The sequence below is a fragment of the Sorex araneus genome, chromosome 2, assembly GCF_027595985.1.
Source record: "Sorex araneus isolate mSorAra2 chromosome 2, mSorAra2.pri, whole genome shotgun sequence".
Classification (NCBI taxonomy): Eukaryota; Metazoa; Chordata; class Mammalia; order Eulipotyphla; family Soricidae; genus Sorex; species Sorex araneus.
This window is the reverse complement of record NC_073303.1, coordinates 332,553,481-332,573,207: the sequence shown is the minus strand read 5'-3', so window position 1 is coordinate 332,573,207 and position 19,727 is coordinate 332,553,481. Positions and strand designations below refer to the sequence as shown.

At 40.0% G+C, this 19,727-nt stretch overlaps 1 protein-coding gene across 3 annotated transcripts in view; it reads left to right on the top strand.

The window, feature by feature from the left end:
* The window catches only part of ROCK1 (Rho associated coiled-coil containing protein kinase 1), a 127,536-nt gene that overhangs the window by 9,326 nt on the left and 98,483 nt on the right, over positions 1–19,727 (top strand). For all 3 annotated transcript variants that reach the window (XR_008628511.1, XM_055126285.1, XM_004606010.2), the window contains exon 2: positions 19,461–19,542. Coding sequence is in view for 2 of the 3 variants with exons in the window: in XM_055126285.1 (XP_054982260.1) it covers positions 19,461–19,542 (82 nt within the window). In the remaining variant the exon portion in view is untranslated. The remainder of the gene's footprint in view (positions 1–19,460; positions 19,543–19,727) is intronic.

Below are 19,727 nucleotides of genomic sequence, written 5' to 3'. Positions count from 1 at the left end.
ATTCCTAACATATGGTCCCTCGAGTCCCACTAGGGCTGATCTTTTGAGTGCAGAGCCACAAATAAGGCCTGAACACCACTAGGTGTGTCCCAAATCTCCCCCCAACCAAACAAAAACAAAAACACCCAGCTATAGATTCTGTTATGATGAATTACAGAGAAACCCACATGTCAGGAGGTGAATGTTGCCAGTGGAGTTCTGTCACTGATGATAGCATAACAGATTAACTTCTTCATTCCTACAAGAGGAGAGACATGCATTTATTCTAGAACATAACTGATGGTTACAACACATGATTATACAAGAAGATGAACAGATAGTACTACATTTCACAATGGAAAATATTAACATGGTGTAGTGAAAAGAACACAGGGTTGGAAAATAGGAAAATTAGCATATGTGTTGTTTTGTTGTTAATGATTAAGTGAGTACCTCTTTTTTGTTACCTGCACTATAGTTTCCCTATTTTTAGAATGAAGAATAGGGCTATGTAGTAACTGATGTCTTTCGTGTGTCTAAAAGTTCTGTGAGTCCCTGTCTATTTTACCATTCCTATACTAAGGTACTACTTATCCTAAGATTAAAAATTTGAAGATAGTGAGACTTGAAAATTTTGTCTTAAACTTGGGACATATTTCAAAACGTATAACTTTATATTTGTGCCTTTTTGTTTCCATGCTTATTTTTATTTTATTCATCTTCTTGTCCTTTATAAAGTTCATTATTTCATACTAACTTTTGGGGCAAGAAATGGACAGTTTATCTCAGATTGTTTTTCAGAGCTGATTTTGAAATGGATTATAATTAACACTCCTTCCCCTCACTTTAGCTTTCTCTTTTGTTACTTAATTGAACAAATGTTTATTTGGTTTTTACTATGTGCTATTTACTCTGATAGGCACTGAAGTAAAGATAGGATCATTTCTTTTAAAGTTTACAATGTATAATTTTTGGATATGAGTCTGTAGATTGCGTCAGATCCACTTAAGGATCTTGTTAAAAATGGAATTTGGGTCTGTGCCCAGACAAACAAAATCAGAAATTTGGGAGCCAAGTCCTAGGATTCTGTATGAGATATGTGTTCTTACACTCAAGTTTGAAAACTATGATTGTAGTAGAAAAACTTGGGTTTGTGATTTGCTTGGCAATTTCATAATAGTATAGTGAACCACATTACCCAGATTATGTAATTTTCTAACTTTTATGTTATACACCTGAAACTAATACAGTGTTCCACTTAGAAGGTTGTTAACATAACCTTTATCTGTTAAATTCTTTAGCATGTAAATTTTTGGGGATGGGGTGGGGTGATTCTAGTGGTTCCAGGGATCAAACCCAGACTTTCACACATGGTCAGTAGCACATCCTAGAACCTAGCATACAACCCTAAGAACAAGGTATCTCCTGGAGACAGAGAGAGAGTACTGGGGTTAAGGTACATGGAACTGACACGGCTTTTGATCACCAATACTGCATATGGGAAAGTTCCCCTAAGCACAGAGGCAAGAAGAAGGTCCAAAACAACAAAAAAGAGCAATGTATGTCCTAAGCACTCGTTCAAATTCTCTTTTTTTTTTGGGGGGGGGGAGGAAGGGGAACACGTGGCTTTGTGCTCAGGGGTCACTCCTGGAGGTGCTCCTGGGCTAGTATGGGATGCTGGGTTCAGCTGCATCCAAGGCAAGCACTTTACCTTCCGTATGTTCTTTCCAGACACACCCCCACCCCCTGCCATTATATCTTCAAAACATTGTCATACTTGCTTTATATGTCACTTTTTTGTTGTTTGTTTTGTTTTGTTTTTGGGACCACACCTGGTGATGCTCAGGGTTTACCCCTGGCTCTTGGCCAGGAATCACTCTTGGTAGTGCTTGTGAGGCCATATGAGATGCCAGGGTTTGACTGTGTGCTAAGCAAGCACCCTACCCTCTGTACATCAGCCCCAAGATCACACTTTCTCTTGTCTTTCCCACCCCAAATGGGGGGAAGCGGGTTGGGTCACACACACCAGACCATGCTTAGAAGTGATTCCTGGTCATACCGGACCATATGTGGTGCCGGGGATCAAATTGGGAATGGCTATAAACAAAGCAAGGGTCTAATCCTGGGTGCTATCTCTTAGGCCCTTAAAAAAATGGTCATTAAAAGTCCTTTGATATCATTAAGTTTCAAGCTTATGCTCATATTTTTCTGGTCTTCTAGAAGGGTATTTTCCCCCCTACAGTTGCTTTGTTAGTTCTGGATCCAGACAAAATTCTCATGTTGCTTTTTTTTATTAGGCCTTAATTCTTATTTTGATCTAAAGCAGTCTCTCCACACAATTCCATTCATCTCTGAACAACCTCCAATGTATTATTGAAAGTACTAGATTGTTAGTACTGAGCAAAGTTTCACATTCTAGGTTTTTCTTCTTGTTTTCTTACAATGACATTTTACTGATTCCTGTATTCATATGTCCTTTTAAAGTGAATGTTAGATCTAAGAGCTTGATTTACTTAAATTTTTCAATCAGTATTTCATAGATTATTTTACTTTGCATTTTGTCAAGAGGTATTGATTTCTATTCTGATCATGACCTGTATCTTCCCTATAAAATTCTACATTAGTCTTTTATCTAATTGTTCTATTTGTGGTTTTTGTTTGTGTGTTTTGGTGTCACACTGGTGTTGCTCAGGGGCTAATTCCAGTGTGGTGTGCTGGGTGAGGAGGGTCACTCCTGTGTTGCTTTGGGGACCATAAAGTACCAGAGATCTAACCTGGACCTCCTGAATGTAAAATACATGCTCAGCTGGTTGAACTATCTCTCTGTTTCCTACTTGTGATCTTCAGTTGTATCACTTATTTAATCCTATTCTATTTTTAGGCACTATAGTTTTAATACTGTGTCTCCTGCAGAATGCATTCCCACACCACACCCTCCACCAGTGTCTGCTTCCCTCCGCCATGGTCCCAAGTGTTCTCCTTCTCTGAAGCTTTGTGATAAAAGACCAGGTCCTGGTTTCTGTTGCCTTTTGGGTATTTGTTACACCATTGTTTTGTTTCTTTATTATTTATTTTGGTTTTTGGGGCCACACCTGGAGGTTCTCAGGGTCTATTTCTGGCTGTGCACTCAGGTGGACGCCAGAGAACTTAACGGGATACCAGTGATCAAACCTGAGTTGCATTTGCGTGCAAGGCACATGCTCTACCCACTGAACTATTGCTTTACCCCCTCCCACCCCTACTTTGTTTCTTTATATCCCACTTATGAGAAAGATCATTCTGTGCCTCTCCCTCTCATTCTAACATGACTCAACAGTGATACTCTCCATATTCACAAAGCAGCAGTTTAGAGAAAGCATTAGCTGGTGGAGATGGGGGCGATGCTTTCCACACAGTGCATAGAGCTCAGAGGGCGCTTCCTTGTTATTTCTCAGACTTATTGACTGCAGGTTCATTGCTAAGGTCCTAAGATGCAGTATTGCTCAGGCCTCCACATTCAGGGGTCTTTAGGGACTTGCCTGTGGTGTTTGAGAGCCTCCAGGGCTGCATCTAATGATGCATGAGGATTGCATAGGGCTCAGCCAGTTGTCTGCGTGCAAGGCTTACTCCTTAACTCTTTTACTATCTCTCTAGCCCCACTTTGTGAGCGGGGGCACACATGGTGCTCCCAGGCTGTTTTCAGCTCTGTGTGTGGGTTGCTTCCAGCACCGCACATGGGATCATTTGGTACTAGGGTTCAAGTATTAACTTTCTTCATGCAAAGCCTGAGTGTGTGTCCTGTTGAGCTATCTCTTTGACCCCCTCCTGCTTCACAATCAAATGAAAGTCTAAGAATTTAGGACCTTAGGCTAGAGAGATTGCTAATTGTACTGGAATGCATGCTTTGCATGCAGGAATCTTGGTTTCCTTCCCCCGAACTGCGTGGTTTCCCTTTTTTATGGGGGTGGGAGCACACACCTTGGTACTGGGTTCTCTCCCTGGTACCACATGGCTTCCTTTTTATTTCACTTGGTGGAGGGTTGTGGGGCCTCAGATATACTCAGGGGTTATATCTGGCTCTGTGCTCAGGAATCACTCTTGGAGGTATTAAGGGGATTCCAGTGCTGGCAATCAAGCCAGGGTCAGCCTTCTGAGCACCACTAAGGAGAGACCTCTGAACACAGTCTGTGCAGATCTGGAAGTAGCCCCCAGCACTGCTGAGTGTAGCCCCAAGTAAAAAGCAAAAAATGAGGACCTGAAGAACTCTCACTAACTGTCACACTGCTGAGTGAGCGCCACACAAAAAGCAAAAAATGAGGACCTGAAGAACTGTCACTAGTAACTGTCTTACTATGAAATGTACCTTTTAGTCTTTGTGTCACCATTCAGAGTAAGGCATCTTAAAGTTTTAGTGTAGTACACATGGCACAAACTGGGTATTTGAGGGAATTTTAAGAAAATCTTGTTAGAGATAATATTTTAAGATTATGAGAGGATATAGTACAGTAACTACTACCATTAATCATGGGAAGAAAGCTGTTAATACTTGTAAGCCTGAAGAGGTAAGGAAAGGATAGCTCTATAGAGAGGGCTGCCTTACCGAGGATTTGTTTTCAGTAGAGAGGACTGTGTTGATCTGAACAGAAGGGAATAAAAAATATATCCTCTACACTAATTTGCTACTTATCTCATAGTTTCCTACTGAGGCTTCCACTGCTTAAAAAACTAATTCTAAAGAATCCTTTGATTTAATTTCTAAGGAAAGCACATAAGATAATACTCTACAATTACTTACCTTGAAACATTTTGTGGTTCATACAGAAATAATTTTTTAATATATATAACACACATACACAGCAACCCCCCAACTGCACCTAAGGCTATACTGCTCTGGATTGTTCAGACTGGGGGTGGGGTGATGGGATGGTGGTGGTATCATCCACTTTCATAAACACTAATCTAGGTTCTGGTAATTTTCCTTGCTGTTGGGTTGAAATTATTTCCTGTTCTTGTTTAACAAATAGAGCTATAAAATTGTACTTTGAAAGTAAGAAATATTTAATATTGTTGTTTCTAGTTTTTCTTTTGCATGAGAAACATATGGGGTCAGAGAGATAGCAGCACTCAATGGATTGGCATACGTGCTTTGTATGCAGAAGGCTCAGATTTAGTCCCCAGCACTGAGCAAACCACAAGACACTGGGTGTGGCCCCAAAAACCAATATGAAGCCTGGTTTTAATAGTGTTAACAGAATTACTCACTTATTATAGCCTGTGTCTAAAATCTGTTGTAGCTAGCAGTGAGACTGCTGAAGAAAATGTAATGTTCAGTTGTACTTCTATTTAATATTAGAATATTTTACTAAGGAGATGTTAAAATACTGTGTCCTGGAGCGGTGAGATAGCTCAATGACTGGAGGATATGGTTTGTATTTGGGAGCTCCATTTTGATCCCCAGGACCATGTAGTACCCCAAATCCAGAGTCAGTTTCTCTCTTCTCTACTCCCAGTACTGCTGGGTATGACCCAAAAAAGAATAAAAGAGAGAGATAGAGATCCCCTTATTTTTCAAGAATTTATTTTTTTATTGGTCTTATTTTTTTTTGTTTATGTAGAGCTTTTACATGTTTAAAAAACAAAGACTATGTATGATACAGGTAGGAGATTCTCACTTCAATTTGTGTCCTCTGTCTTGGTTTGACCTCTTTTTTTGTTTTTGTTTGAAGGCCACACCTGGGTTCACTCTTGACTTTGCTCAGCAGTTATTCCTTCTTACGTTTTGAGGAGGGTGGTGTGTGTGTGTGTGTGTGTGTGTGTGTGTGTGTGTGTGTGTGAGAGAGAGAGAGAGAGAGAGAGAGAGATCCAAGTTGGCTTTTATAGGGTTTTCCCAGCCTGCCCACGTGGTGGCCTTCATTTTTGTTTTTTAATAGTGCAGTTTATTTAAGTTTATAAATAGATTCTGTATCACCTTATATATAATCTACGTGGTAATATTTGCTATTTATATAGTTCTCTGCTCAGGTTGCCTTGTCATTTTATTGATCTCCTTTGCCTTATAGAAGCTTTATTTTCTTTTGGGTTTTTGGGCTATACCCAGAATTGCTCCCTAAAGTTTTCAGAAGACCATACAGTATTGGCCATAGACCCTGGCCTGCATTTTTTTTTATACTTTTTTTTTTTTACTTTATTTTTAAATTTGTTCGAGCAGGCACCAGTAACATCTCTTATTGAGAGACTTATTGTTAACTGTTTTTGGCATATCCAATTTTTAATTGGGCTGGAGTGATAGCACAGTGGTTGGGCCGTGGCCAACCTATGTTCGATTCCTCCGCCCCTCTTGGAGAGCCCGGCAAGCTACGAGAGTATGGAGCCCGCACGGCAGAGCCTGGCAAGTTACCCATGCGTATTGGATATGCCAAAAACAGTAACAATAAGTCTCTCAATGAGAGACGTTACTGGTGCGCGCTCGAATAAATCGATGAGCAACAGGATGACAGTGATTTTTTTTTTTTAAATTTTTTATTGAGTCACCATGTGGAAAGTTACAAAGTTTTCAGGTTTAAATCTTAGTTATACAATGCTCGAATACCCATCCCTTCACCAGTGCTCATATTCCACCACCAAGAATCCCAGTATAGCTCCACCCCGCCCCCTCACGACAGTGATTTTTTAATTGAGTCACCCTGAGAACAGTTACAGGGCTTTTAGGATCGAGTCTCAGTCATACTATGCTCAAACACCCATCCCTTCATCAGTGCACATGTTCCACCACCAATAACACCAGCATATCCCCCCCCACTCCCCCTCCTGCCTGTGTGGCAGATGATTTTCACTTTACTCTTTCCTTACTTTGATTACATTCAATTTTTAACAGGAAACTCACTATCATTATTTGGAGTTTTCCCCCCAACAGTCAGACCTGTTGGAATGGCATCATTAGATTGCATGTTTTCTGTTGTTGGTAACAAAGAGCATATGATGTTGCACGGTTGAGAAAGCGGCCGCCCAGATTTGGAATTCAGGTTTTAAGTCCAGAGGTATTTTGCCAGCAGCCGCTGCATTCTGAGATTGGTTTCTGTGGCGCTTGGATCATGGCTGTTCAGGAGCGGAGGAGCTGTACATGGGCGACCACTCGGGGTCTCATTTGGGCAGGAGGCAGAGCCGGGTCTGCCTCCCCCATTGCAAGATTCCCCATGCATCTTGTCCCGTCACTGCAAACTCCTACCTCTGTCCAATTGGTTCTGCATGGTGGCGGTCGCCATGCTGTCCAGGGGGGGAAAGCCAAGGGACAGAAACCCTTACCCTCCCAGGGCTGCATGGGGCCGTAGCTTAATTCAGAGTTCAGGAATATATCTGCCAGCAGCCTGGCCTGCATTTAAAGTGTGCTCTTAGCTCTTGAGCTGTCTCACCAACCTAGAAGGTTTTTAAATTGATGCGTTTGTTTTTGCTTTGATTCCTTTTCATTTGAAGATATCCCATAATAATTTTTAGAGGATCAGTGTCAAAGAGTTTACTGCATATGTTTTAGAGTTCTGTGGTCTTACATTCAAGTCTTAAGTCTAATTTTAGTTTATTTTTGTATATTATAGTGATCCAGCTTTATTCTTTTGTATGCCCACTTTTCCCAGCAACTTTCATTGTATAGTTTGCCTTTTTTTCTATTATAAATTCTTAACTTGTTATTGTAATTAATTGACCATATCTGTGTGGGTTTATTTCTGGAATCGATTCTGTTCTGTTGTTACATGTATTTATGTCAGTACCATACTATTTTCATTACTGCAGCTTTGTGATCTATGTAGTTTAAATCAGGAAGTGTGATGCCTCTAGCTTTGCTTTACTGGTTCCTAGGATTATTTTGGCTGTTGGGATTTTTTTTTTTGATTGAATCACTGTGAGATTGTTACAAAGCTTTCATGTTTGAGATTCAGCCATGCAATGATCGAACACCAGTGCACATTTTCCACCACCAATGTCCCCAGTATTCCCCTCCATCCCAGTCCTCACCCTGCTTCTATGGCAGACAGTTTCCCCAATACTCTCTCTCTACTTTTTGGGCATTATGTTTTGCTTGAATTTTCCCACCACCATTCAAGCCTACCTACCTGGGGCAGACACTAGATAATTTATTTTTCATTGGTCATTTTTAATATCATGAGAGCTTCTGGAATCCTACATTGTAAATGGTTGGGTTCTAGAGACTTCTTTGTAGGGCACTAATCCATTTGGGGATTCACTTGGGAGTCTCTGGACCAGGTCTGTTGGTACACCAAGATGGCTCCCAGCAGAAGCTTGTGGGTATGACAGCCTGGCGCCTCTGTTGCCGTGTGGCTTGGAGATTTAATCCTAGAATTTACATACCTGGGCCTTGCTTGTGGAAGCCCTTGGTCTCTGGGATTTCATCTGGAGTAGGTGTGGAGACTGCACCTGCTCCATATGTGTGCCCTTGTGGAATTGACTTGGTATGGGCCTGGAGAGATCTCCCGGGCTGTGGTGTGGCCCTGGACTCGCTGCTGTGTCTTGTTGGGGTCTTTTTATTCTACACAAATTTTAGGATTGTTTGTTTCATTTCATTATGTAGACATTTTCTACATAAAAGTCTTTGTAATTTTGACAGTCTGTAAATTTGACAAAATAATCTGTATTGATTGTTTGGAGTATGGATTTTTTAAGTTTGGTTTTGGGTCACACCTAGCTGTGCTAAGGGCTTACTCCTGGCTCTGCTTGGGGATCATTCCTGCTCATGCTCCAGGGACCATAAGTGATGCATGGATTAAACCAGGTCAGCGGTATGCAAGCAAGCACCTTACCCTCTGCACTATATCATCACCAACCTCTAGTTTGGATGGTTTAACATCATTAATTTTTCTAATCTTTGAGCACAGAGTAAATCTTTTTCTTTGTGTCTTAAAGTTTTCAATGTTCAGGTCTTTAATCTACATAGATTAATTTATCTTGAGGGGGAACACCCAGGCTGCTCAGGGGTTACTTCTAGCTCTGCACTCAGAAATCATTCCTGGTGGTGCTTGGGTCACCATATGGACTGCCAGGGATCAAACCTGGGTTGGCTACATGCAAGGCAAGAGCCCTACCAGTCCCCAGACTAAATTTATTATTGGTCATGTTACTTTTTCTGATATAGTTATAACTGGGATTGTTTGCTTAATTTCTCTTTCTCATTATTAGTATGCAGCTCTTTTTTTTATTTTGGTAATATTTGCCTTAGGTTTTCCTTCTACTTTTTTTTTTTTTTTTTTTTGGCTTTTTGGGTCACACCCGGCGATGCACAGGGGTTACTCCTGGCTTTGCACTGAGGAATTACTCCTGGTGGTGCTCAGGGGACATATGGGATGCTGGGAATCGAACCCTAGTTGGCCGCATGCAAGGCAAATGCCCTACCTGCTGTACTATTGCTCCAGCCCTTGCAATATTTTTGTTTCTAAAAGCACAAAATAGCTTTTAAATGTTGCTTCATGTTTTAAGTCAAAGGACCCAAGATATAGTACAGGTGATGAAGCACTTGCTTGCATGTGGCAACAGTGTCTGCAACCCTGGTTCAAATTCCCAGTACTACCTATGGTCCCCTGAGTAGTGCTAGATGTCAACTCCTGAAAACAGAGCCAGGAATAATACCTGAACACCACTGGATGTGGCTCAGTGATTAAAAAAAAGATTTTAAGTCATAGAAAATTTCTCCCAGTGTCCAGGTTATTAAGGGATTCCTCCACATTTTATTATTGTACTTCCATTATTTAAGTTTTCTTAATTTAGTATCCCTGTCTATATGAAATTTACACTTGAGTATACATCCAGTTTTAACTTTAAATTACTGGTTATTCCAATTCCATTTGCTTAAAAATAGTTATTTTTATTAATTAGAGATGCAAATTTCCTTATGTATTAAATTTCACTGTGTATTTATGAATGTTATCTATGTCTTGTTTGGTTTTTTGGTCATACACATTAGCGCTCAGGGTCTGCTCCCAGTGTGTTGCTTAGGCGGATTCTGCTGTGATAGGTATTGTACCCAAGTATCCACGCTGCAAAGCACACACACCAGTTCTTTGAGCTGGCTCCCAAGTGGTTTTTTTTTTGTGTGTGTGTGTGTGTGGTGTGTATGTGTACATGTACACTTCCAACAATATGATCCGTTGCTACTCCAAACGTGTGTGTGTGGTGTGTGTATGTGTACACTTCCAGCAATACGATCCTTGCTACTCCAAACATGTGTGGTGTGTGTGTGTGTTTGTGTGTGTGTGTGTGTGTGTGTGTGTACACTTCCAGCTGTACGATCCGGTGCTACTCCAAACGGGACTTGGTGGTTAAATGCTCCAGGTTGGTGATAATGCTGCTTGGTCCCAGTAATGGGAACACCAAGGCTGCTGCACCCTGTGATACTAGGGCAGGGGTGGGGCATGTGGTTCTTAAACTTAAACTCAGGAGCCCTTCTGAGCTATTTCTTTCATCTATTTTTTAACTTTCCGTTCCTTTTCATTGGTGTTGCTTGTTGATTTGCTAATGGCACACATTTTCAACTATAAAGGTGTAATAAGGGGGCTGGTGTGATAGTACAGTGGGTAGGGTGTTTGCTTTGCACGCAGCTGACCTGGGTTTGATTCCCAGCATCCCATATGGTCCCCAAGCAATGCCAGGAGTAATTCCTGAGTGCAAAGCCAGGAGTAACCCCTGAGCATCGCTCGGTGTGACCCAAAAACCAAAAAAAAAAAAAAGGTGTAATAAGGTCTAATAATGATTTTTAAACTTTTACTATCTAGTAGGACGTGTCTATCTTCCAAACCCCATCCATATACATTTTCATGTTAAGGAATATGGTTCTGCTTTTATTTTCATTTTTTAAAGGCGGGTTATAGCCTAGGCTTTGGTATTTATATCCCATAATCCTTGAACAATTTGTTAAACCAGTATAATATCTAGTTATCAACCCTAAAATGGAGGTGGTGATGCCTACCTTACTCTGTTGTGAGGATTAAGTGGCATAAATGTGACTTTTTTTTTCTTTTTGGGTCAAACCTGGCGATGCATAGGGGTTACTCCTGGCTTTGCACTTAGGAATTACTCCTGGCGGTGCTCAGGGGACCATTTGGGATGCCGGGAATCGAACCCGGATTGGCTGCATGCAAGGCAAACACCCTACCTACTATGCTGTAGCTCCAGCTCCTAAACGTGACTTTCTTGACAAGTACCTGTCAGCCTAGTAGATACTTAATATACACATTGATGTATAAGAATGTGAGTATGATAACAGTATCACTTTCACTGAATCACTGTCATCCCCTTATTCATCAGTTTGCTGGAGCGGGTGCCAGTAATGTCCCATTCGTCCCTGGATCAGGGGAATGAGGACCATCATTGTTACTATTTTTGGCATATCGAGTACTCCGTGGGTAGCTTGCCAGATTCTGCCATGCGGGCAGGATACTCTCGGTAGCTTGCTGGGCTCTCTGAGAGGGACAGAAGCTTTTGGGGTGGCCTCTAATTGCCTTTACAGGTGTTCCCTGTCTACCAAATGTAAGCTTTTAGTCGCCTGGCATGTTGTAATGATACAGTAAAAGAAAAAATTTGTTAGGTGTGAAGCCTGAATTTTTTAGTTGAATTCCTAAATTAAAAATTTAAATATTACATGATCTGGATAGATATTTATTTTCTGCACTTTTGTTTTCTTTAGGAGTGTAATAAAAATTCAGTAATTGAAACCCTCTAAATTAATATCTTTGGATATGAGTTTTAGTTTCTATGTAGTGATTGATTTCAATATACATTTTCTATTTCATTGCTTGAATTTTACCATTGTTTTTAACAGGACAAAGAAAATATTTCTCCAAGTTTGATCATTTATAACTGTATCCCATTTATTGCTTTTTGGGTCACACCCGGCAATGCTCAGGGGTTACTCTTGTCCCTGTGCTCAGGAATTACTCCTGGTGGTGCTTAGGGGACCATATGGGATCCCAGGGATCGAACCTGTGTAGGCTGCATGCAAGGCAAACACGCTACCCACTGTACTATCACTCCAGCTCTTAATGTATTTCATCTTTTTTTTTTTTTTTTGCTTTTTGGGTCACACCCGGCGATGCACAGGGGTCACTCCTGGCTCATGCACTCAGGAATCACCCCTGGCGGTGCTCAGGGGACCATATGGGATGCTGGGATTCGAACCCGGGTCGGCCGCGTGCAAGGCAAACGCCCTGCCCGCTGTGCTATCACTCCAGCCCCTGTATTTCATCTTAATTGAACTTCCTCTGTTCGTTTCTAATAATACTTAGTTATGAAGGCATAGTGATTAAGAGCATAGTCTCTGGAATTGGACTAATTTTGAATCCCACATAGATCATTCACTTATTTGCCTTGTGACTTTGGGCAAAGTTCTTAGCTTCTTTTAGAACTCAATCACATCATCCTTGCTTAGATACTTAGGATTGCTGGGATTATTAAATGTGATAATTCATGTAACTTTGTTGTTGTCTTTTTGGGTGACACCCAGCAATGTCTGTGAGTTACTCCTGGCTCTGCACTCAGAAATTACTCCTGTCAACGCTTGGGAGACCCATTTGGGATGCCAGTTATTGAACACAGCTTGGCCGTGTGCAAGGCCTGAGTTTGATCCTTAGTTCTGCCTGAGTACTGATGGACCCAGAACCAAGAAGTAAAAAACAAACCACGAATCATCCTATATTGTTTACCTTTTCTAATATCAGAGGCAGGAGATATCTTTACTATAACAGTTATTAGTTTTTGTTTTCCTACAGAGGAGACAGACTTATAAATAAATACAATAATTCCTATGATCGGAAGCACAGAGGAAGTTATTAACATTGTCTCAGGATGGGCCAGAGAGATAGCCCAAAGGGCTGGAGCACATGCTCTGTGTGCTGGAGCCTCAGGTTTGAGCACTACTGGGAGTGAGCACCGAACCAAATCAGGAGTAGCCTCTGAGCACATTGGGTGTAGCTAAAAATATCACATTGTCTCACTATATTGGGTTTTAGCAACACAAGGAGAGTGGAAGTTGAGGCATTATGAATATGAATAGTGTTTTCACACTCCAGCTGGAGAAGGATTTGACATCATGACCTAGAAGAATTCAAAATACAGTGGAAAGGGTTTTTTCCTCCTTAACTATTCATGTTTAATTTGCCTTTTCCTAGAAAATAATGGGTTCAAATGTATGATTTGTTTCAATTTGAATAGATCAAGTATAGATGAGTTGATCTTTCTGAAAATCAAATTAAGTTCTGAAAAATAGACACATTCAAATGCTTATAAAGGCAGATAAACTTACTTTAGTAGAGTAGCTTTTTCTTTATATCCACATAAAACTTTTAATTTTGGAATGTCAGTTTTGGGTGGTTTGAGCTGCTTCAGTCAGTAAGCAGGATCATTATATTTGGTCATCGTCATGGTCAGTATTCACCTTATACAGTGTGACATTTAAAAGCTTGTTTAAATTTGACTTTGCTTTTTGGTTTCCTAGGGGAATATTTTTAAGTATTCTGAAATAACAGTGATTCTGGCTTATGATAAAGCATAAAGTCTGTATGTCCTTTTATAATATCTCCTTCGGTCTTTTATTATGACTATGAAGTCCATTGAAAGTCTTCTATTAAGTTCTATTCTTTGGCACTGTAGCAACAAACTAAATTTCCTTAAGTAAAGATTATTTAGGACTACCTGAGTGTTACTTCTTGTTCCTTCACGACCTAAATGTAATGAATGCACTTCCACTTCCAGTATTGATTGACATTTCTTCAAATTACCTGCATCTGTTTAGATGTGGGTTTTGTTTTTTGTTTTTTGTTTTTTTTAGTTTTTATTTACTCACTGTGAATTACAAAGTTACTCATGATTGGGTTTTAGGCACTCACTGTTTGAACACTAATTCCTTCAGCAGGATCTACTTCCCTCCACCACTACCATCCTGTTTGCCTTCCATAACCAGTCTGCCTCTATGAGAGGTGCTTTTTTTTTTAATATGTAACTTTTGGCACTGTGGTTTACATTATGTTGCTGATGGGGTTTCACGCATAACACTTCACTGCCTTTCAACTCCCCCTCTTCCTTTAAGTTGAACACTTCCCTCCACCGCTTTATAGTCCCTTTTCTATCTTTGCTCCCAAGTGGCATGCTTCCCTGCTGAAAGCCAGTTCTCCCATTCTTTGTTTCCATTGCCTTTGGTATTTGTTATTCCACCATTGTATTTTTTATATCCTGCATATGAGTTAGTTTTTTATGTGTAGGTCTGTCTTCCCCTGACTAACCTAACTCAGTATGATATTCTTGAGGGCCATCCACATAACAGCAAATTACATAATTTTATCTTTTCATATGATGGAGTAGTATTGCATTGGGTATATGTATCACAGTTTCTTTATCCAGTTATGTTCTCTTAGACACTGGGTTGTTTCCAAATTTTTGCTATTGTGAATAATGCTGCGTGAACATAGGGGTGTAAATGTCCGTTGTGCTTTTGGATCTTTGGGTCCTTGGCCCAAGAAGTAAAATTGCTGGGTCAAATGGGAACTCAGTGCCTAGTTTACTTTCTAGAAATGTCCACATTGTTTTCCAGAAAAGCTGGACCAGTGGACATTCCCACCAACAGTGAATGAGTGCCCCCTTTTTTCCACTCACATCCATGCCAACACTGATTATTCTTGTTCTTTTTGATATGTGCTAGTTTCTTTGGTGTGAGATATTTCATAGTTGTTTTTATTTACATTTCTCTGATAATTAGTGATGCAGAGCAATTTTTTATGTGCCTTTTGGCCATTTATATTTCTTCTTTGAGGAAGTCTTTGTTTATCTCTCCTTTCCCCTTCCCTCCTCTTTCCCCCCCCCCCCCCCACATCCAGTGATGCTTGGGGGTTACTCCTTGCTCTCCATTCAGGAATTACTTCTGGGGGCCTGATTGTTAGTACAACAGGCAGGGCATCTGCCTTGCATGCAGCCAACCAAGGTTTGATCCCCAGTATCCCATATGGTTCCTGAAGCATTGCCTGTAAAAAACTAAATGCTCGCGGAGGACTGGATCTGGACTGGATGGCCGGTGGTCAAGGAAAGGCGAAGGAAGAACAAGGACCCAGCTGGTTGCTGATTTGTTACTGTTTATTCAATCTTTAAACTTCCATCTCCCGCACTCCCAGCTCCAGCCTCTCTGGATCTACTCTGTCCCTCCTCTAGTCTCTCCTTCCCCATGTCTCTCGGAACCCCTTTTTGCTCAGGGCGCAATACATTGACAGTCACCAAAGGCACCAAAATATCTTACAGGAAGAACATTGAGGCAACATTATTCTCTTGTATCTGCAGGCCAGTAATCTAGGCCTCCGGAAAGAAGATATAAAACCAAAACTGAAGCCTTCCTTGGGCTGAAAAGCACTGGGATTTACATACCAAAGACTGGGCTGGGCTGCCACATGAAATCTACATTGTCAATTACATACCGGGCAGAGCCTGGAATCTACAATGTAACAATTCAAGCTTAAAAGGTTCAATAACAATAGCAGAACACCTATTCTCTCTTTCAGCAGGACCCATCAATGATGAAATCCCATGGTTGTGTTTCTCCTCTCCTTGTCCAACAAACATATAAGCATTCTTAATATTAATCATTTTGTATGGGCATAGCAAGAGATGTATTAAACTTTTAGAATTGCTCTCCTGGGGTCATCTCAATCTCAGACTACAGTGCTCAGGCCAGATTAGTCTTTCCTATCCCTAGCAGGGTCCTAGTCTCGTCATTACTTTAAGATCATGACAGCACTTGTCCATGATCAGACTCTTAACTTACAGTTAAGAATGAGGCACTTTGGCCAGGCCCATCTCGATGCCAGGGTAGCACATAACTTACTGCTTGCCCTGGGTCCGTCTCGTCCCCCGTTGGGACCCTGGCTTTTAGAGGGCTAGGAACTGAGGGCAACCAAGGCTACAGTCAAGAAAGCAGATGCCCGGGAATTAATAATATTCAAAGCCAATTAAATGTCTTTCTTTGTCCATACAAAAAGGACTTGTTCTGAATAAACTATGCAAAGGACTCAAGGAGAAGAGAAAAACATTATTTACAAGTCAACAGAACATTAAGAAAGAAGCTACAAATAAAGAGGAATAGGAGCACTGTAACGGGAGTAACCCAGTAAACCTAAACTACCTGAAGCTATGTAATCCTACAATTGCCAAAAGTAATTCCTGAGTACGAGCCAGAAACATCTCTGGGTGTGGCCTAAAAACGGAACAACAACAACAAAAAACCCTTAAAGAATTACTTCTGGAGGTGCTTGGGGGACCATATAGGATGCTAGAGATCAAACCCAGGTTGGCTCTATGCAAAGGCAAGGACCATTAACCCACTGCACTCTCTCCAGCCCCATTTTGGGGTATAGATCTGTCAGTGCTTTATCTATCTTGGGTATTAACCCTTTGTCATGTGAGTGATGGGCAAATAATTTCTCCCAGTCTGGGGTGTTTGATATTTGTTCATTGTTTCCTAAACTAATTAAGAGGTACAGAAGCTTCTTAATTTAATGTAGTTCCATTTGTTTATCTTTGTTTCTGTTTGCTTGGCTTTGACTGCTTAAAGATGTCTTTAGCTTCAGGTCTGATACTGAGGTCTCTAATCCATTTTGATTTGACTTTTCTGCCTGGTGTTAGAAAGGAGTCTCTTGAGTTATTTTTTTTCCCCTTGCTTGTGAATCACCAGCTTTTCCAACACCATTTATTAAAGAGTATTTCCTCCTTCATACTTCTTGCTTCTTTGTCAAACATTAGTTATCTATATATCTCAGGGTCTGTCTTTGGATTTTCAATACTATTCCAGTCTGAGAGTCCTTATTTGAGAACCATGCTGTTTTAATTAGTATACCTCTTGGTAGTACGTTTGAGGTTGGGGAGAGCAATGCCTCTCATCTTCATTTTCTCTAGAATTGGATTGCTTGGCTTTGCAGGGTGGGGGATGGAGTGGGGGTGAATATTTGTAATTCCATATGAATTTCAGGACTTTTATCTATCTCTTTAGAAAAAAAGCCAGGGGTATTTTTATAGGGATTGCATTGAATCTGTAATGCTTTGGGGAGCATTGTCATCTTGACAATGTTAATCATACTGATCATGAACAGGAAATATGTTTCGATTTCCTCTTTTATTTCTTTTAGTAGTTTTTTGTAGTTTTCTTTGTATCGATCTTTCACGTCTTTTGTTAAACTGATTCCTAAGTACTTGATTTTATTAGCTACAATTGTGAAGAGGATCTTTTAAATTTTTATTTTATATTTTATTATGTGCATATAGTAAAGCCCTGGGCTTTTGCATATAGATTTTGTAGCCTGCCACTTTACTATACACATTTATTATTTCTGGGACTTTTTTGTAGTCTTAAGACTTTCTAAGTGTAGTATCATGTCATCTGCAAATAGAGCTTGACTTCTTTTCCTATCTGGAAACAAATATCTTTTCCTTGCCTAATTGGGTGGGTTTTTTTGGTGTTTTTGTTTTTGTTTTTGTTTTTTGCTTTTTGGGTCACACCCAGTGATGCTCAGGGGTTACTCCTGGCTTTGCACTCAGGAATTACTCCTGGCGGTGCTTGGTGGACCATATGGGATGCCGGGGATTGAACCCGGTCGGCCGCGTGCAAGGCAAACTCCCTACCTGCTGTGCTATCGATCCGGCCCCTCCTTGCCTAATTTTTATGCTTCAAAGTTCAATTCTGAACAACCAGCTGGTAATAGAAGAACTCAGAGAGGAAATTAAAAGATTCCTAAAAAACAAATGAGAATGAAGATATGAGCTACCAGAACATATTGGACAAAGCAAAAGCGGAATAAGGAAAGTTCATAGCAATGCAAACATACATTAGGAAAAAAGAGCCCATATAAATAATCTGACCACACAGCTGAAGATAGTAGAAAAGGACCAACAAAAGGAATCTAAAGTAGGCAGGAGGAAGGAAATAATAAAGCTTAGGGCAGAGATTAATGAAACCAAGAACCGATTCTCTGAAAAAAATAAAATTGGTAAACCACTAGCAAAACTCTTATAGAAAGAGGACCCTAATAAACTAAATTAGAAATGACAAGGGCGATGTCACAACAGATACCACAGAAACTCAAAGGATCATCAGGGATTGCTATGAAAATCTTCATGCCACAAAATGAGAGAACCAAGAAGAGAAAGATAAATTCTTGGATTTCTATAACTTCCCAAGGTTGACGGTACAGAGCACCTAAACAGATCAGTTACTCTAGAGAAAATAAAAATGGTAATCAAAAGTCTCCCCAAAACAAAAGCCCAGGTATGCTCACTACCAAACCTTTAAAGAGGATCTATTACCAATTATTTTCATGCTTTTCTAGGAAATCAAAGAATCAAACTCTATCAGATATCACTCTGATACCAAAAGCAGATAGCACAAAAAAGGAAAATTATGTACTAGTATCACTGATGAGCAGAAGCACTGATCCTCTCAGCAAAACACTAGCAAATTTAATGCAACAATGCATCATAAAAATCATATACCGTGATCAAGTGGGATTCATTTGGGGGATGCAGGGATGGTTTAACATATGCAGGTCAATCACCATGTAATACACCATATTAATACAAGGGAAAATAGAGTAGATGCAGAGAAAGCATTTGACAAGATGTAACACCAATTCGTGATTTAAAAACAAAAAAATCCCTTAATAAAATGGAAATTGAAGGAATTTTCCTCAGTGTAGTTAACATTTACCACAAATCCACATAAGACTCAGTGGTGAAAAACTGAAAGCCTTCTTCCTAAGATCAGGCCCAAGACAAGTATGCTCACTTTCACCATGCTAGATTATATTTTAGTGTTCAAGAGTTAAAGAGCTGAATTTTATGTTCGCCTGTGGTTGCTATAGAAATTGCCTCAAAGAACTCATAGAAACTCAGTATTATTTGAAAATATATGAATGCAGAATTAATTTTATCCCAATTTTCACATCTTAGGAGCGATAGTACGGGGGTAGGGCGTTTGCCTTGCACACAGCTGACCTGGGTTTGATTCCTCCACCCTCTCCGAGAGCCCGGCAAGCTACCTGTGGCATAGTCAATATGCCAAAAACAGTAACAAGTCTCACAATGGAGACATTACTGGTACCCACTTGAGCAAATCCATGAACAATGGGATGACAGTGATAACAGTGATACAGTGATACTGTTTTTATGTATTTGCAGTCATGTATATAGGCCATTCGGTCTTTGATGGTGTCTGTTGAAATGAAGATAAACGTAGTAGTAAGGGGAAGTGAAAGGGGGCATGTCAAAGTCACTTGTTTGCTCCTCTGCTTGGAAGACAATGAAAATTTTATATGAAATAAAAAGTTTTTCCTCGTATTCATGTAACCTTTTTGAAGATGTTAAATAAATACAGACTGTATTAAAGAAGCAAATTAATGTTACAGGTATGTTTTATTTTTTTATCATAAAAATAGAAACTTCATCATGATTTAAAAAATTTTTTTTGTCTTTTTTAGGATGGATTGGATGCTTTGGTATATGATTTGGATTTCCCTGCTTTAAGAAAAAACAAAAATATTGACAACTTTCTAAGCCGATGTAAGTAATTTTTGTGATAAGTAATTAAGTAAATTAACTGAATATTGATTTTAACTTAAGCCCTTTTCTTCTTCTCTTGAATCTGGTTATTTTGTTAATAATTCCTATATAAGATGAGTTGAAAATGTGAAAGGAACTATATTAGTTTGAAGGCCTATCAGAAGAATTTTTTTCCTCTAATCAAG